Here is a 16,442-nt window from a genome sequence, read left to right as displayed (position 1 = left end):
TAGGGCAAATTCCTTGTCTTTCCAGTCTTTGTGGTATGGTAAGCGTACCACAAAGCTTAAAAGGATTGTTTTATTTACTATAAGAAATGCTTCCAGACTAGCTGTATTGACATGAAATATGATTTCCTTAGTAATGTCTAGAAAAGTATGCCCTGCTGATGAACCCAGTCTTATGAATGATTAAAAATGGAAATAACAACACTGTGTTCATTATGGAATTCCCTGTCAGAATTCTGGCACACATAAATCTATCCCCCTAAATATACTTGGCTGCAGGGGACAACCATGTCATCTCCTTCTTGCACACTATTTGCAAATATGTCTTGTGCGAGCACCTATAGCCACCAATAACTCCAAAGGGAGAGAGGGAATGACTCTGTTATACCTAAGCTCTGAAAACATTCACATATGCGTTTAGGTAATCCCAAATCTAAAGAAGCAATAGACCCCATCCAGTGCCAGTGTCTTACATTATTTAATGTAAATGGTTTACAGTATGGATATTCAAACATAAGCTCAGATAACCTCTGTGAAACTTTTTCCTAAGTAATTGGGCATAGGATTTCAAATTTATTAACTGTAGAAGGAAGCAAAATGTTATTTTAAAATTAAATAAAGGGTTATGTGCTTTACAGGATCAGAATTAAATTATTGTATTATATGTCAATCAATAATAACCACAGAAAGAGTCCAGTTCTTACATACCAGACTGTTTTTGTCAGCTGAGTCATTTTTAATGTTTGAGCAAGCCGTCTAATTACTTGTACAATAATTTAAAATGATATATTTATAAAAAAAAATATCCTGAGCTAACCATAAAGACCTGAATCTCAGAATTCTTCCAAGTAGGATAAGGCAAAATTTTTCTGCAATTGTGTTTAAAGCCTTTAGAAACTGCTATTTAAATCTGATAGTACAGCATGTTTTGCAATTCCAGTAAATTTACTATTTTCAAGTATGGAATGTTAACACGGCTGCTAGCATCAGCAGTTTTTAAAGAAAAATAGGAGTGGAAAACTAGACAAACTGTGCTATTTTAAAAAAGAAATGCTAAAAGCAATTATGACCGTTGCTGAAGGTTTAAGCCCACTATGATAAATGAAAAATCTCACTGACTCACTGGGTTTAGATATATGGTACATGAACGCTACAAAGTAAAAGATTTTTCCCCAAAGCATAGACATTTTCTGCACCATGACCATTTAGATGTTGCACATTTTTTATATTTTATCCAGAAACTTTTCCCCCCAGTTAATAACCTTACCACACTAAGCATAGAAAGGTGTTCTGTATATTTATATAGTAATAATAAATAATAATTCATTTTTAAAGAACTTTTTAGTTTTCAGAATATAATTAAAGTACAAAATATAGAATATAGAACAGATAGACTACAGGACTAAAGAAAAAAGAAAAAAAACTATAAAAGTGTGGAACAGAGAGAGAACAGAAAGTGACTTCTGACCTTCTCCAATACAGATATGAATAAATTTACAAATAGAATTTCTTACCATTAGTTAAACCTTAGTAATATTCTTTCTATCAAATCAAACCATTTAATCATTAAAACCCAAAATCAAAACTTCATTTTTTTCTGACACAAGCAAGTAGTCTAAAAGTGGTTGCCAAGTAGAAACAAACCCAGAAACAGTATTTTCTCTTATCAGTGCTGTTAACTTGGCCATGTGGGCCAGCTCCATCGGTTTGATAATCCAGTCCTCCACTGTAGGTATTTGTGGGTCTTTCCGTATCTGTGCATATAAAAGTCTTGCTGCTTGCTGCATGTATAAATGCAAAGTCCCATGCTGTTTCTCAAGCTGCTTCTCCATCAGATCCAAGAGAAAACTTCCAACACCAAAATAAAAAGCAAAGGTGACAAAGGGCATCCTTGTCTTGTCCCTTTTTGTATATGACACGATTCAGTTAACGCATCGTTCACAATGATGCCTGCCTTTTGAGGTGAATAGATTGACTTAATTCCCTGAATAACTCTCCAAAGTCCATATTTTCCAAGACTTTAAACATAAAACTCCAGTTCAAATTGTCGAAAGCTTTCTCTGCATCTAGGAAAATAAAAGCTGCTTGACATTCATTATGATATTGTAAGTATTCTATAATATCCAAAACAATTCTTACATTATCTTTTAGCTGTCTTTTGGGTAAGGACACACACTGATTGTGGTGAATAAATTCCTGTAGAATTGTCTTTATTCTTTCAGCCAGTATTGAAGCAAATATTTTATAGTTATTGTTCAGCAAAGAAATTGATCTGTAATTCTTAATTAAAGAAGGGTCTTGTCCTTCCTTTGGTAAAAGTACAGTGTGGTTACATAATGTAATGACACTTTTGGGGGGTACCAACTGTGATTCCACTAGTGATGAGTAATACTGTATCCTCATTCATACCTGTACTGTATTGTGAACTTAGAAAGGAATTAATAGGCTAAGTGATCAAGCAGTATTATGTATAAAAGGGAGCAAAAATCTTAACATCTTCTGTTGTTATTACTGTAACAATAATTTGTGGTTTATTCATGTTTCTTTTGGAGATATAGTAGTGTCACAAGATATATAGCTTATTTTGAGGAGTCAAAGAGAGTGATGGGCATGGATTGTTAACAGTACTTCCATGATAATTATACTTTTCCCTGAATGAGGACCGTATGGTTGTTATGGTTGTGCATGCTTTGAAAATGATTCAGAAACAGTGCTCTGGAATTTACATTAGCACGTCTATTCTTCATTAAGGCAGACTTCCAGACTTCCTTCCAATCTGAAAGATGTGGATTCATTAATAAATTAACTCATTAATGCAGCTGCAGTGTTAATTCTACCTTAATGTGCATGATACATTTCAGTGCTTCTTAATGTATATGCAGTGCTTGAACAACTTACGAAATACTAAAGGGAAATCATTTTCAAAGTGTGCACAACCTTATACAGATTATACCTATGCTGGTGCTTTCCTACTGCTGATGCTTTATCCATTATGTTGATCACGCAATTCCCAGGCTCAGCAACTTGAACTTTATAGAGTGAGCCTTGACATGCTATGGAAGTGGGAAAGGAATGTGCATTAATACCATAAAAATGGCACAGATCTATGCTTTAGATGGTTGAATACCATTCAACGGCAGCTATGTTGTATTGATTAGAAAACAAATCTCACCTGTAGAACCAAACCATTGTTGAAAACCACATCAGTCATTAACACACATCAATTTTACATTGATTTTATTATAGACTTTAGGTAGTTTTTCCTCATTACTGCCCATTTTAGGAATAGTTAAGAATAACAAATGAAAAGAAAAGAATGGTGATTTCATTTCTAAGCTAAACATACAGCCTTGATATATTAAATGTACACATTTTAATATATTGTTCAAGAGCATTCTGCACTATAGATACACAATATCCTGCTATACAGAGAACATTTTTCTCTTAGGGAATCTACTGATTTATCTGCTGAGAAACCTCTGTTCATCTACTAGCAACCTAGACCAGTTTACGTATTTTCTGTCAGAACTTGGACTCAGTCTTGAGTTTAGCACCACTCTGCAGTTGCAAATTATAGGAACTGATTTATTATGACAAACAAGCCTTTTTGGAACAATACTTTAATCATTACCAGTCTACATGAGAATTGTCTAAAAGAGAATTTGAAGAGTTTCAGATTACTTAGGAGTGCAGTTTTATGACTGCTTAGTCACTTCTGTGTAGTAATTATGTACATGAAATGAAAAATACGTTTTGTTTTGAGCTTGAAACAAGACATCCCAACTCAAAATGTTTCAAGTTGGCTGTGTTCTTTTTGTTGTTTGGTCGTTCAGTCATGTCCGACTCTTTGTGACCCCATGGACCATAGCACGCCAGGCCTTCCGGTCCTCCACTGTCTACCTGAACAAAATTAGAAGTATGTGTTGTGTATGTTTTGTGTCTTGGCAGAACACCACTTGAAACGTTTCAAGTATCCCAGCCGTAAAAAGCACTGGAATTAGAACAAGCCCCTTCTTCTCTTTTTCCCCCCTCCACCCCCCATCCAGCCACTAGAGTGGGTGAGCAGGTAGTCTACACTTACTACTCCCAACCAATTAATTTCCAGAAGAACTTATGGAAGGGGGGGGGGGTTAAAGCATTTGTGAAAACATTAGGAAAATAATCCCTGTAGGAAACAATAAGACCACATTGTTAGCTACATTTAATCCCTCCAAAACGCAGGGACTTTTACTTCAATGACAAAATCTTTTCACTACTTTAAATAATACTGAGGCACTGCGGCATTACTATAACAAGACTCAATATTTTTTTAACATTCCTTTCAGTTAGTGCCTTTTTCAGCCTAAGAAACTAGACAGTTAGGTAGACGCTTACTGAAATTCCTTCCGTTTCAGTGAGATTTTCTTAATTTATTTAAGAAATAGCTTGATTTGGGGCGGGGCAGGCATTGCCACTTCATCTGCTTTGCAAAATCATGTAACAGAAGTGGCATGCTTTTTTTTAGCCAGACTTCTAGGTACATGTACAGTAAAAAAACTCTGTTGCTCTTTGCTGTTTCTTTTGCTTGCACATCCGTTGGCAATGTCAGCAAATAAAAACAAACAAACAAAAAGGCGGAGAAAGGGCTGCTGGTTCTTCTCAACTGCAAAAGTAACCTTAACATTAAAACAACAGCATAAGAATACACACATCACAGTTTCCAGGGTGCGGTATCTGTACTCTAGTATATTTGAATGTGTTATTTTCACATTTTTGAATACATCCTGAAACTCATCATCAACAAAACACACTGAGCAAGCCAACTAAAGCAACAGGCCAACAAAGCAATGTTATAATACTGTAATAGTCCTGTATTTATACAAACTAAGTAGCATTAATAACATTTGGAATATGCATGCACATATAAAACAGCACTAACTTCAGGTAAGTTTATAGGCATGCAGTTGTGATTAGATGTCTTCTGTCTGGTCATATGCTAAATGGTTGCTCTTCTGTTTACATTCCACTCCTACGTCACCCCATCTAGTCTAGGCAGTAGCAATATGGACCTAAGTGGTCCTAATGTTCTGTTGGTTAGGCTGAAAAAGTCAATCCAATGACAATATGGAGCAGCCTAGTTGCAGTGAGACTAAGAGAGACACTAAAATTGGCCAGGCTTGTTCTCAGGACGAAATAATACAAAATAATCTGTATTATTCAAAACAAAAGCTCTTGAAATATGTACTGTATGCTATGTTTCTAAGTTGAAATGAGCAGATCAGCAGTGTGAGGCTGGAAAGTTTGCACACACCTATGGTGGAATTAGCTGATAGTCTTGATTCATAATTCCTTTTATGCAGTAGCTCTTAAAAACAAGTTGTGGCACAATAGATTCTCCACATCCATATTGGTCAAAGAAAAGGCTGGTATAACCAGCCTATTCATGCTTGTCAGGCAAGTGACACATCTTTTGAAACTGACAGCACAGATCTGCTGTTAGGGATTTATATGCCTGGACTAATCTATCAAGGATGTACATCTTGGGCAGTGGGCATGGAAACTATGACTGTGTGCTTGCAGTTTAAAGCCAAATAGTGGAAGGAACTCTTTTAACAGATGGAAGCATAAAATGAAATCTCAGATTCAATTACTTATATTAAGGTAGTATACAATTTTAATGATGTATGAGAATATGTTGTATGTTCAAGTTCCATTCAGGTAAGTGATTTATATATTATTTCTTTTGTACTGTTAATGCTATTTTGATTGCCTGGAATAGCATTAAGTGTATGTAACCATCATTTTATCTTCATAACTTACCCTAATCATACCTATAGATGAATGTAGAATGATAGTTACATCTGAATGACATCTCCACAGTTATTAGGATGGCTGATGGATCCACTTGCATCTTTGAACTGTCTTATAGTGAAACCTTAAAAAACATTTATTTGTCATGAAAGTTTCCAGCTGCATGTTTTTTAGCCTTTCCTGATTTAAAATTGGGAACCAATTAGATTATCATCAATTTTGACATCATAAATCCATGATTTTATGTATTTCACTATAAACAGATTTTGCTATGATTCTAATAAACATGGAAGCTTATGCAATTTGCCTGGCTGTAGGATGCTTGTTACATCCTAATTCTTCCTTTGCTTTCCTTTGCGAGAACTTAACTGATGCATTTAAAATGCATTATATTTTCCTTCTTGCTGCATTGTTTTTTCTCTTCTTTTGTGTTGTAGGATCAGGATATTCACCAATAGAAGATGATGAAGATGTGTATGCACGCAATAGATATAAAGGTGAATGCTTTGCTTATATACTAATGAGGATCACCTGTTGCCAAGAGAGCTTTTTTCTTTTCCTGCTTGGAGCATGAAAGCTTAGGTCTGTACCAGCCAATTTTTGTACAATTTGTTTTATTATATGTTGTGAAGAGCTTATTCAAATTTCACAGTAATTTCATAGTTTCATCAGAATTTTAATTTTAGCCCCACATCACTGTTACTTTGTTTTAATCCATATTTCCCCACTATATATAGTCTGCTTTTCAATGATAAATTCAAAACAGCTTGATTGTTTAGTATCATATAAAATATAATTGTACACAATTCACAACATGTATTTCAAAGATACCTTATCAATAATTATTTTTTCTGATCTTCGCTATGCCTGTCTTTGTAGCAGAAATAACAAACCAATATCTCTTGTTCTGATTTTATACATCAGTGTGAAAAAAGCATGATTAAAAAGAAAGAGAATGGACTTCAGTTATTACAATGTTTGTTTTTTAAATAGCCAAGTTATTCAGAAAGAAGATAGTAAGATCAGTAATTCAAAAAGCAAGGAGCAAGTCATGTGTACTGTTAACAGAGTATAAAGCAGGGCTCTCAAATGATTGATTGATTGATTGATTGAATGCCATCAAGCCAGGGTTGAGTCTTAGCAACCACATAGCTACTCTCCAAAACGATCTGTCTTTAACATTATATTTTTGGTCTCTCAGAGATGCAGTCATTGCTGCTGTAACTGAGTCTTTCCACCTTGCTGCTGCTCCTTCAACTTTTCCCAGTGTTATGGACTTCTTAGCTGAGTCTTGCATAGTTTGTCTAAAATATGGTAATTTGAGCCTGGTAATTTGTGCGTCAAGTTAACATTCTAGAGTGATTTTTCTGTGTTCCATTTGTTGTTTTCCTGACTATCCATGGTATCTTCAAGAATCTTCTCCAGGACCAAAGTTGAGAATCATTACAGTGTGCCATATGAGTAATGTGTTCATTAATCCAAGGGCTACAACACTGAAGCCTTTTCATATATGGATACAGAAATTTCTAGTGAGTGAGAAATGAAGGAAATTTCATTGTATAAAGCATAGCATTGTACTTTCATTTCTGCAGATACAAAGTATTGAAGTTGAGTGCGCTAGCTCTTTCTTTTTTGATACTTAATATAAGTCCTTATTTTTACTATATTACCCAGTTCATTCAACTAGTAAACCATATGTATTACCAGACCTAAGTGATACAATAGTATTAGCATATCTGCCAACATATCAAACTCAAAAATTAGAACATGGTTTATAGAGTGTACCGCTTACTTATTTATGCTCCTACCTCCATCAAATTCTAAGGTGACTGATGCAATCATTTGCATATTTTGCAGACCTTCCCATACTCCATCTAAGACTGTCATCTGATGCAGACATGATTACACCAGTAATATTTTTCTTCTCATCTTGAAAACTTGAAAGCTTGCAATTATTTTGTAAATCTTCAGTTGCCTTTTAAAAAAGGCTTTGATGCTATAGGGACTTTTGCCCCCCATCCCCAACCCAAACTGTCAGTACTGCTATAGAAGGATTGAATTCTCTCTCTCCTGTGATCGTGAAAGAAGGGAAGGTGCCCTTGGTGCTCAGCCTTTAGGCAGAGAAGTAGTTGGTTGAGCCAGAAAAGAGCACACAGGATGTGTTGCTCACAGTTTGCTTAAGGAGACAGCTATCGTGGCACGTGTCCTCTGGTTGCAGAATAGAGTATTTCCCCTCCAGAATTCAAACAAAGCAAGCCAAGTAAATGGAAGAGACTTCAGGTAAGGAATTTTCTTATAGGCAATGTCAGTGAACTCATATCCAGGAAGCTTAGTGCCCTCCAATTCCAGTAATACTTGCTGGGCCTGAAGGAAGCTAAAAGCCAAAATATTTATAAGATACCAGTTTGCATACCCTTTTATTAACCCATGTGCAGATGATGACACCAATGATTTATTAGATTTATGTGCTCTCTTTCCACCTCTCTCAAGGCAGTATACATAACACTCCCCGCCCCCCTTTTATCCCACCAACAAAGATAAATAGGCTGAGAAAGACTGGACTAAGAGATGGCAAGTGGCCCAGAGTGATTGAATCAGATTCTGTGATAGTTGGTGGATTTGAACCAGCTGGACTCCTAGCTGAGGAAACCTGTTAGAGTGGTCATACTTACCTTACGGTGACTGGTGGGCTTGAGACCAAATTCAAAGTGCTAATTATTATGTATAAAGCGTGGTGGCGCTGCGGGTTAAACCGCTGAGCTGCTGATCGGAAGGTCGGCGGTTCGAAACCGTGTGGCGGGGTGAGCTCCCGTTGCTCGTGCCAGCTCCTGCTCACCTAGCAATTCGAAAACATGCAAATGTGAGTAGATCAATAGGTACCGCTTCGGCGGGAAGGTAACGGCGTTCCGAGTCGTCATGCTGGCCACATGACCCGGAAGTGTCTATGACAACGCCGGCTCCAAGGCTTAGAAACGGAGATGAGCACCGCCCCCTAGAGTCGGACACAACTGGACTTTACGTCAAGGGAAACCTTTACCTTTACCTTTACTACATCATTCAACCAGTCATCAAGAGAGGGCTTGCTGCGTGAGGGAAGCAGATGAGACAGTAGGCCTTTTCTGTGGCAGCACCCCTAACATGGAACCTGCTGCCCCTGGAGGTCCTCATAGCAAAAGGCACTCAAACCATTCTTTTCCATGGGACATTCAGACTGAGCAGCCATCTAGTTTTCCTTATGTTTATCTTTGTTTTTAAATGTTTCCTATTACTCTGGATGCCACCCAGAGTCTGAAGACAGGGGAGCTTACAAAATGCTGTAAAACAAGCAAGTAAGGATGGTTTAGTATATGGTTTATGCTAATTAATAAGTATGGTTTAGTATCCTAAATCTCCACAGTATCTTGGTAATCAGCTTATCATCTTTACTATGTCAGAATCTAATGATGTTGAAAAAGCCTTCAGAAACTATCTGCTTATTGAAGACATGAATACTGATTGTGGGCTGGATGACAATTGCCAGGGAATCAATATGAAAATTTCCTGTTTCTTCTCCTTTCAAAATTGCTTGAAATATTCTCAGTATGAAGGTGCAGTTCCTGCAAATGTTTAGGCAAAATGTATGTTAACAAAAGCTGACACATCCTCTATGTAGATGAAGCATTTTATGCAAATAATGTATTTATTATGTCATGCAAATACTGGTTGAAAGATAGTGAGTAGAACATGTTCTATTATGTCAGCCTGGCAAGGTAGTCCAGACAGGAAGCACGACCAGATGGACTAATTCTACTTTATTGTAAAGTTACCTTAACAGAACCTTTCAAGTCTGAAAGTACAATTTTCCCCCTTTGCCTTTACAGCCAAAGAAACCAGGGAGGGTCCCTTCTGAGACGTTTGCCACGTCCACATTCCTTTTGCAGGCTAAGCTGCCTCTTGTCTGACTGTTCCCTGGCTGTGGCTCTCCCCACATCTCCCAAGGTCATTCCCAGATACCATTACAACTTGTAAGAAATGAGTGGTTGTTGAAAAAAAGCAAAAAATGGCTGTGGATGAGAGCACGCTTCTTCTCACTTTGCAATACTGTATTTATTTGTTTACTTTTATTTATTATTCAAATTTTGTTACCACCCATCTCCCCCAAAAGAGGGACTCTGGGCAGTTTACAATAAAATTAATACTATGATAATAAAAGGTTAAAATCCTATAAAAATAAGTTACAAATATAAAATACAGTATCTTCATCTTCATCCATTAACAGTGGATGTGAGAGTTGGCTATGTCAGGAGAAACAAAATAAGTTGAACAGGGAATTCAGGAATTTTGATTTTATTTATTTATTTTCTATCCAGCCTTTATTATTATTTTTATAAATAACCCAAAGTGGGGAACATACCTAATACTCCTTCCTCCTCCTATTTTCCCCACAACAACAACCCTGTGAGGTGGGTTGGGCTGAGAGAGAGTGACTGGCCCAAGTTCACCCAGCTGGCTTTCATGCCTAAAGCAGGACTAGAACTCACAGCTTCCTGATTTCTCCTGGTTTCTAGCCTGCCACTAGACTAAATGCTTGGCCACTAGACCAAATTGGCTCTCCCAGTTGTCTGGTTAAGATCTAATAATACACTTTTTCATAGTCCCCACTTGAAGTGATTATTGAGGATTGGGGTATTTGGTGGCTAAGTCCCAGAACAGACAGTATGCTTCAGGGTAGAATCTTCCTGTGGGATCTGATGGGCTTTGGTTTCTAGTTGCTTCAGTGTATGGGATAGTTACTGCCCATGCAGAGAAAAAGTCATGAGATAAAGTTAATTGGAGAGTGGAAAGAATTTTACTTTTTGTGTGTGTGAGAACTTAACAAAAAGAATCATAAGTAGTCCAAGAAAGCAAATTAAGGAAATAATGCACAATATAGCCATTAGCAAGCTTTGATATAACATTGTTGTTATTTGTTTAGTTGCTTCCGACTCTTCGTGACTTCATGGACCAGCCCACGCCAGACCTTCCTGTTGGTTGTCAACACCCCCAGCTCCCCCAGGGACGGGTCCGTCACCTCTAGAATATCATCCATCCACCTTGCCCTTGGTCGGCCCCTCTTCCTTTTGCCTTCTACTTTCCCCAGCATCAGCATCTTCTCCAGGGTGTCCTGTCTTCTCATTATGTGGCCAAAGTATTTCAGTTTGGCCTTGAATATCATTCCCTCAAGTGAGCAGTCTGGCTTTATTTCCTGGAGGATGGACTGGTTTGATCTTCTTGCAGTCCAAGGCACTCGCAGAATTTTCCTCCAACACCACAGTTCAAAAGCATCAATCTTCCTTCTCTCAGCCTTCCTTATGGTCCAGCTCTCGCAGCCATATGTTACTACGGGGAACACCATTGCTTTAACTATGCGGACCTTTGTTGTCAGTGTGACGTCTCTGCTCTTAACTATTTTATCGAGATTTGTCATTGCTCTTCTCCCAAGGATTAAGCGTCTTCTGATTTCCTGACTGCAGTCAGCATCTGCAGTAATCTTCGCACCTAGAAATACCAAGTCATTCACTGCTTCTACATTTTCTCCCTCTATTTGCCAGTTATCAATCAAGCTGGTTGCCATAATCTTGGTTTTTTTGAGGTTTAGCTGCAAGCCAGCTTTTGCACTTTCTTCTTTCACCTTCATCATAAGGCTCCTCAGTTCCTCTTCGCTTTCAGCCATCAAAGTGGTATCATCTGCATATCTGAGATTGTTAATGTTTCTTCCAGCGATTTTAACTCCAGCCTTGGATTCCTCAAGCCGAGCATGTCGCATGATGTGTTCTGCGTACAAGTTGAATAGGTAGGGTGAGAGTATACAGCCCTGCCGTACTCCTTTCCCAGTCTTAAACTAGTCCGTTGTTCCGTGGTCTGTTCTTTCTGTTGCTACTTGGTCGTTATACAGATTTCTCAGGAGGCATACAAGATGACTTGGTATTCCCATACCGCTAAGAACTTGCCACAATTTGTTATGGTCCACAGAGTCAAAGGCTTTAGAATAGTCAATAAAACAGAAATAGATGTTTTTCTGAAACTCCCTGGCTTTTTCCATTATCCATCGGATATTGGCAATTTGGTTCCTAGTTCCTCTGCCTTTTCTAAACCCAGCTTGCACATCTGGCAATTCTTGCTCCATGAATTGCTGAAGTCTACCTTGCAGGATCTTGCGCATTACCTTACTGGCATGTAAAATGAGTGCCACTGTTCGATAGTTTGAACATTCTTTAGTGTTTCCCTTTTTTGGTATGGGGATATAAGTTGATTTTTTCCAATCTGATGGCCATTCTTGTGTTTTCCAAATTTGCTGGCATATAGCATGCATCACCTTGACAGCATCATCTTGCAAGATTTTGAACAGTTCAGCTGTGATGCCGTCATCTCCTGCTGCCTTGTTGTTAGCAATGCTTCTTAAGGCCCATTCAACCTCACTCTTCAGGATGTCTGGCTCTAGCTCACTGACCACACTGTCAAAGCTATCCCCGATATTGTTATCCTTCCTATACAGGTCTTCTGTATATTCTTGCCACCTTTTCTTGATCTCTTCTTCTTCTGTTAGGTCCTTGCCATCTTTGTTTTTGATCATGCCCATTTTTGCCTGGAATTTACCTCCAATGTTTCTAATTTTCTGGAAGAGGTCTCTTGTCCTTCCTATTCTATTGTCTTCTTCCACTTCCGCGCATTGCTTGTTTAAAAATAATTCCTTATCTCTTCTGGCTAACCTCTGGAATTTTGCATTTAATTGGGCATATCTTCCCCTATCACTGTCGCCTTTTGCTTTCCTTCTTTCTTGGGCTACTTCTAGTGTCTCAGCAGCTATTTTGCCTTCTTGGTTTTCTCTTTCTTTGGGAGGTATTTTGTTGCCGCCTCCTGAACAATGTTGCGAACCTCTGTCCATAGTTCTTCTGGGACCCTATCTGCTAAGTCCAGTCCCTTAAATCGATTCTTCACCTCCCTAAGGAATATTAGTGAGCTCATATCTAGCTGATCTGTGGGTCTTCCCTAATCTCTTTAGTCTGATCCTAAATTGTGCAAGAAGAAGTTCGTGATCTGATCTACAGTCAGCTCCAGGTCTTGTTTTTACTGACTGTATAGATGTCCGCCACCTTTGGCTGCAAAGGATGTAGTCAATCTGATTTCGGTGTTGTCCATCTGGTGAAGTCCATGTATAAAGCCGTCTCTTAGTTTGTTGGAAGAGAGTGTTTGTTATGCAGAGTGAGTTGTCTTGGCAAAATTCTATCAGCCTATGTCCTGCTTTGTTTTGTTCTCCCAGGCCATGCTTACCTGTAATTCCAGGTGTCATTTGACTGCCCACCTTAGCACTCCAGTCTCCCGTGATGAAAATAACATCTCTTTTAGGTGTGTTGTCCAGTAGGTGCTGCAGATCCTCATAGAACTGCTCTACTTCAGCTTCTTCAGCATCTGTGGTTGGGGCGTATATTTGGATCACTGTGATGTTAGATGGCTTGCCCTGAATTTGAATTGAGATCATTCTGTCGTTTTTTGGATTGTATCCAAGCACTGCTTTAGCCACTTTACTATTAATTATGAAGGGTACTCCATTTCTTCTGTGGTCCTCTTGTCCACAGTAGTCGATCTGGTGGTCATTTGATGTGAAGTGGCCCATTCCAGTCCATTTCAGTTCACTGACGCCCAGAATGTCTATCTTTAATCTTGACATCTCACCAATAACCACATCCAATTTGCCCTGGCTCATAGATCTTACATTCCAGGTTCCAATGGCGTGTTGATTCTTAGAACATTGGATTCGCCGTTCACCACCAGCACCGTCGGCTGCTAGCCGTCCTTTCGGCTTTGAGCTAGCTGCGTCATGATGTTTGGGGCTAGTTGAACTCATCCTCTCTTCCTCCCTAGTAGCATTTTGACCATCTTCCGACCTGGGGGTCTCATCTTCCGATGGTATACCGACATATCTCTGGTTGTACTGATCCATTTATTTTTCACGGCAAGAATACTGGGGTGGGTTGCCATTACCTTTCCCAGGGATCGCATTTAGTCTGACCTCTCTGTCATGACCTTCCCATCTTGGGTGGCCCTTCACGGTTTAGCTCATGGCATCATTGAGGTGCTCAAGCTCCAGCACCACAACAAGGTAACGATCCTTTGCTGAAGTTGATATAACATACCAATTTATAAATTCTAAGCCTTAGTTTTCAATATAATCCCACACCAATATATGCATAGTCTTACCCACTTTAAAGTGCAGCTGTGGGCAGGTGGGAGGAGAGTTTGAGGAAGATCTTACATTCTCTTTGTGGTCCTTCTTCCTGTTTTGGGGTTGGTCCTTTTCGTGTGTGAAGTTATGGCATATGTGTTTAAGGGAGTCTGCTTCAGATGTGCTCCCTGTTATGTGTGCATGCAGAGATAGCTGTGTAAAATATCTTCTAATAGGGGATCTCTCCCAGGTGTTTTTCACCTTTCGAACTCTGGGCTTGACTCATGTTGATGCCTCTGACTTCTGCCTGAGTTTGCTACCTGTGTTTCATGCCTAAGATAGGGCTTCATCCATTAACAGTTTGTTATCAGCAACCTGACTGGAAGTTTGTATGTAGTCCACAAAGATGGCCTGCCTCCAGCCTCTTGGAAAGCTGGCATGCAGGACTGGCTGGCTGATGCAACACTAAATGTGCTGATGAATTATCTTTGGCACATGCTTTACTGACATGGTAAAACAGGAAGAGACAAAGTAAAAAAAATGAATGGGTGATTAATTAATGTGATTTGAATACAAGGGTGAGTGTCCACTATGAGAGAAGTATGTTGAGGTGGTTTAGTCATGCAGAAAAAACAAATGAGGGTCAAATCTCGAAACAAATAAGGAGGAAGAATGCTAGAGTTAAAGGAAGGAGGAAACAGAATATTGTGGTTGGATGATGTTCCTAAGATTCCCCAAAACAGGGAGATGAGAAATTTAAAGGGTAAAAGGCAATGTATGAATCAGGTTATGAATGTGGTAGAATCAAAGATGGTTTGCAAGGATAAAATGGTATAGAGAGCTATTGTGATACTATTGTTATGAAGTAGATTTAGATAATTTTCCTTTTGTTTTCTCTCTTGACTTTATTTTGCTTACTTCTTCTGACTGTACTTTCTTTGTATTCATTGCCTAATGTTCTTCATCCCAAGAAGGAATACCATGAGGCATATACGGTATAAGTATGTAAGTACTGAAATGCTTTGGTGCTTACCTCACTATCTAAAAATTCTGATGCACCAAATTTCCTCAGTCTGATGCCTTCCAAATGACTACCAGAATTCTTGGGCAATGTTTGTTGGCTGGGAGTTGCTTTCCCCTTGCATTTGGAGGGTGTCACAGTGAAGAAAACTGTAGCACACAAAGCCTTCCCACTCTACCTTCTGTGTAATAATCTTGATGCAACTTGCATCTCCTCTCTCTGTTTCCTGTGGATGTGTTCACAGAAGGTTTGAGCATGTGAACCATTTTTTTTCATTCCTTTTCCTGGAGTGTCGTTTAAACTAGACTGACTTGGCTGACACCATTGACACAGAGATTCAGTTGGATGGATGGATGGATTTGTTTTTTGTACAATAACTGTCATAGGATTCTCAGCAATACACACAAAACTTAAAATCTCTGGTAAAATAAGAGACATCCACAATACCGTTAAAATCAAGGCAATTAATGTGCATTCTAAAAACAGAGCAGTATATAAGAATCAAAGAATGTGGTTTCCTCAATTGATTTTAAAAAGGCCCCTAGAAAAATTCCTTCCTAACTTGTTTCTGGAAGCCCAACTGTGTCGGGGCACATCTAATTTCCAGGGCAAGGTTGTTCAATAACATGAGGGCCATGATGGGGAATGTTTCTTCCTGGACTCAGCCTCCTTGGTTTCACAGAAGCTGGGAATTACAAGCAATTTTTCCTGGCATATTTATTTGGGCAGGTCAGTTCTAACTGAAGGGGGCAGTCCTGCAGGTTCCTCAGTGCCAAGCAATGTACTGTAGTTGTATTATATATATTATATACGTACATTGAACATCAAACTTCTCTTTCAGGTGCACCTCTTTTAATTTTCCTCCCTGGTGTATATGGTGTTCATGACAAAAATGTCAGTATGCCAGTCATTGATCAAATGAGACTTGGCTTAAACAAGATCCTAAGCTTTTGAGGTAGCGGCTGTTAAATATTCAGGAAAGTAGAATCAGCTGGTTATCACAAAGCTGTGAAAGTTAAACTTCAGCATTGTATTCTAATTTTAATTTGGCTTAAAAGAGAAGATTTTTTGTTTGAAGAACAGAGTAGAAAGCATACATGGAACTAATATAGTCAATGGTTCTAAAGGAAATATTTTCTGTAAAATAAAGGGAGAAATGGAGTATTGTTATACTTGTCCATTTATTTCAGTAGATTATATTCTCAGGTAAGTAAGTATAAGTTACAATCTAAGAAAAGTAAATATTAAGCAACGTATATACATAAGCTTTTATTCATTTTTGGTACAAATTCAATCCACTTTCTTTTTGAAAGAGAAAAAAACCTTAATTATTGTAACTGGCCAGTTGGTGGCAGACTTATCCCATAGCAAGAAACTAAGGAGGCAGTCCTGCTTACGTCAGTGCAAACTGTTGATTTTAATAGTTCAGTGTTTGCAAAATTTTTAATATAA

General features: G+C 38.4%; 1 protein-coding gene across 2 annotated transcripts in view; it reads left to right on the top strand.

Moving 5' to 3' along the window:
• SRPX (sushi repeat containing protein X-linked) overlaps nucleotides 1-16,442 on the top strand; it is a 49,717-nt gene that overhangs the window by 19,482 nt on the left and 13,793 nt on the right. Inside the window, exon 2 of one of the 2 annotated variants that reach the window (XM_063305222.1) lies at nucleotides 6,225-6,284. The exons of the other annotated variant lie outside the window; for it this stretch is intronic. Within the exon in view, the coding sequence (XP_063161292.1) occupies nucleotides 6,225-6,284 (60 nt within the window). The remainder of the gene's footprint in view (nucleotides 1-6,224; nucleotides 6,285-16,442) is intronic. 2 annotated transcript variants of the gene reach the window in all.

The sequence above is a fragment of the Candoia aspera genome, chromosome 5 (assembly GCF_035149785.1).
Source record: "Candoia aspera isolate rCanAsp1 chromosome 5, rCanAsp1.hap2, whole genome shotgun sequence".
NCBI lineage: Eukaryota > Metazoa > Chordata > Lepidosauria > Squamata > Boidae > Candoia > Candoia aspera.
This window is presented reverse-complemented; position numbering and strand designations above follow the sequence as displayed.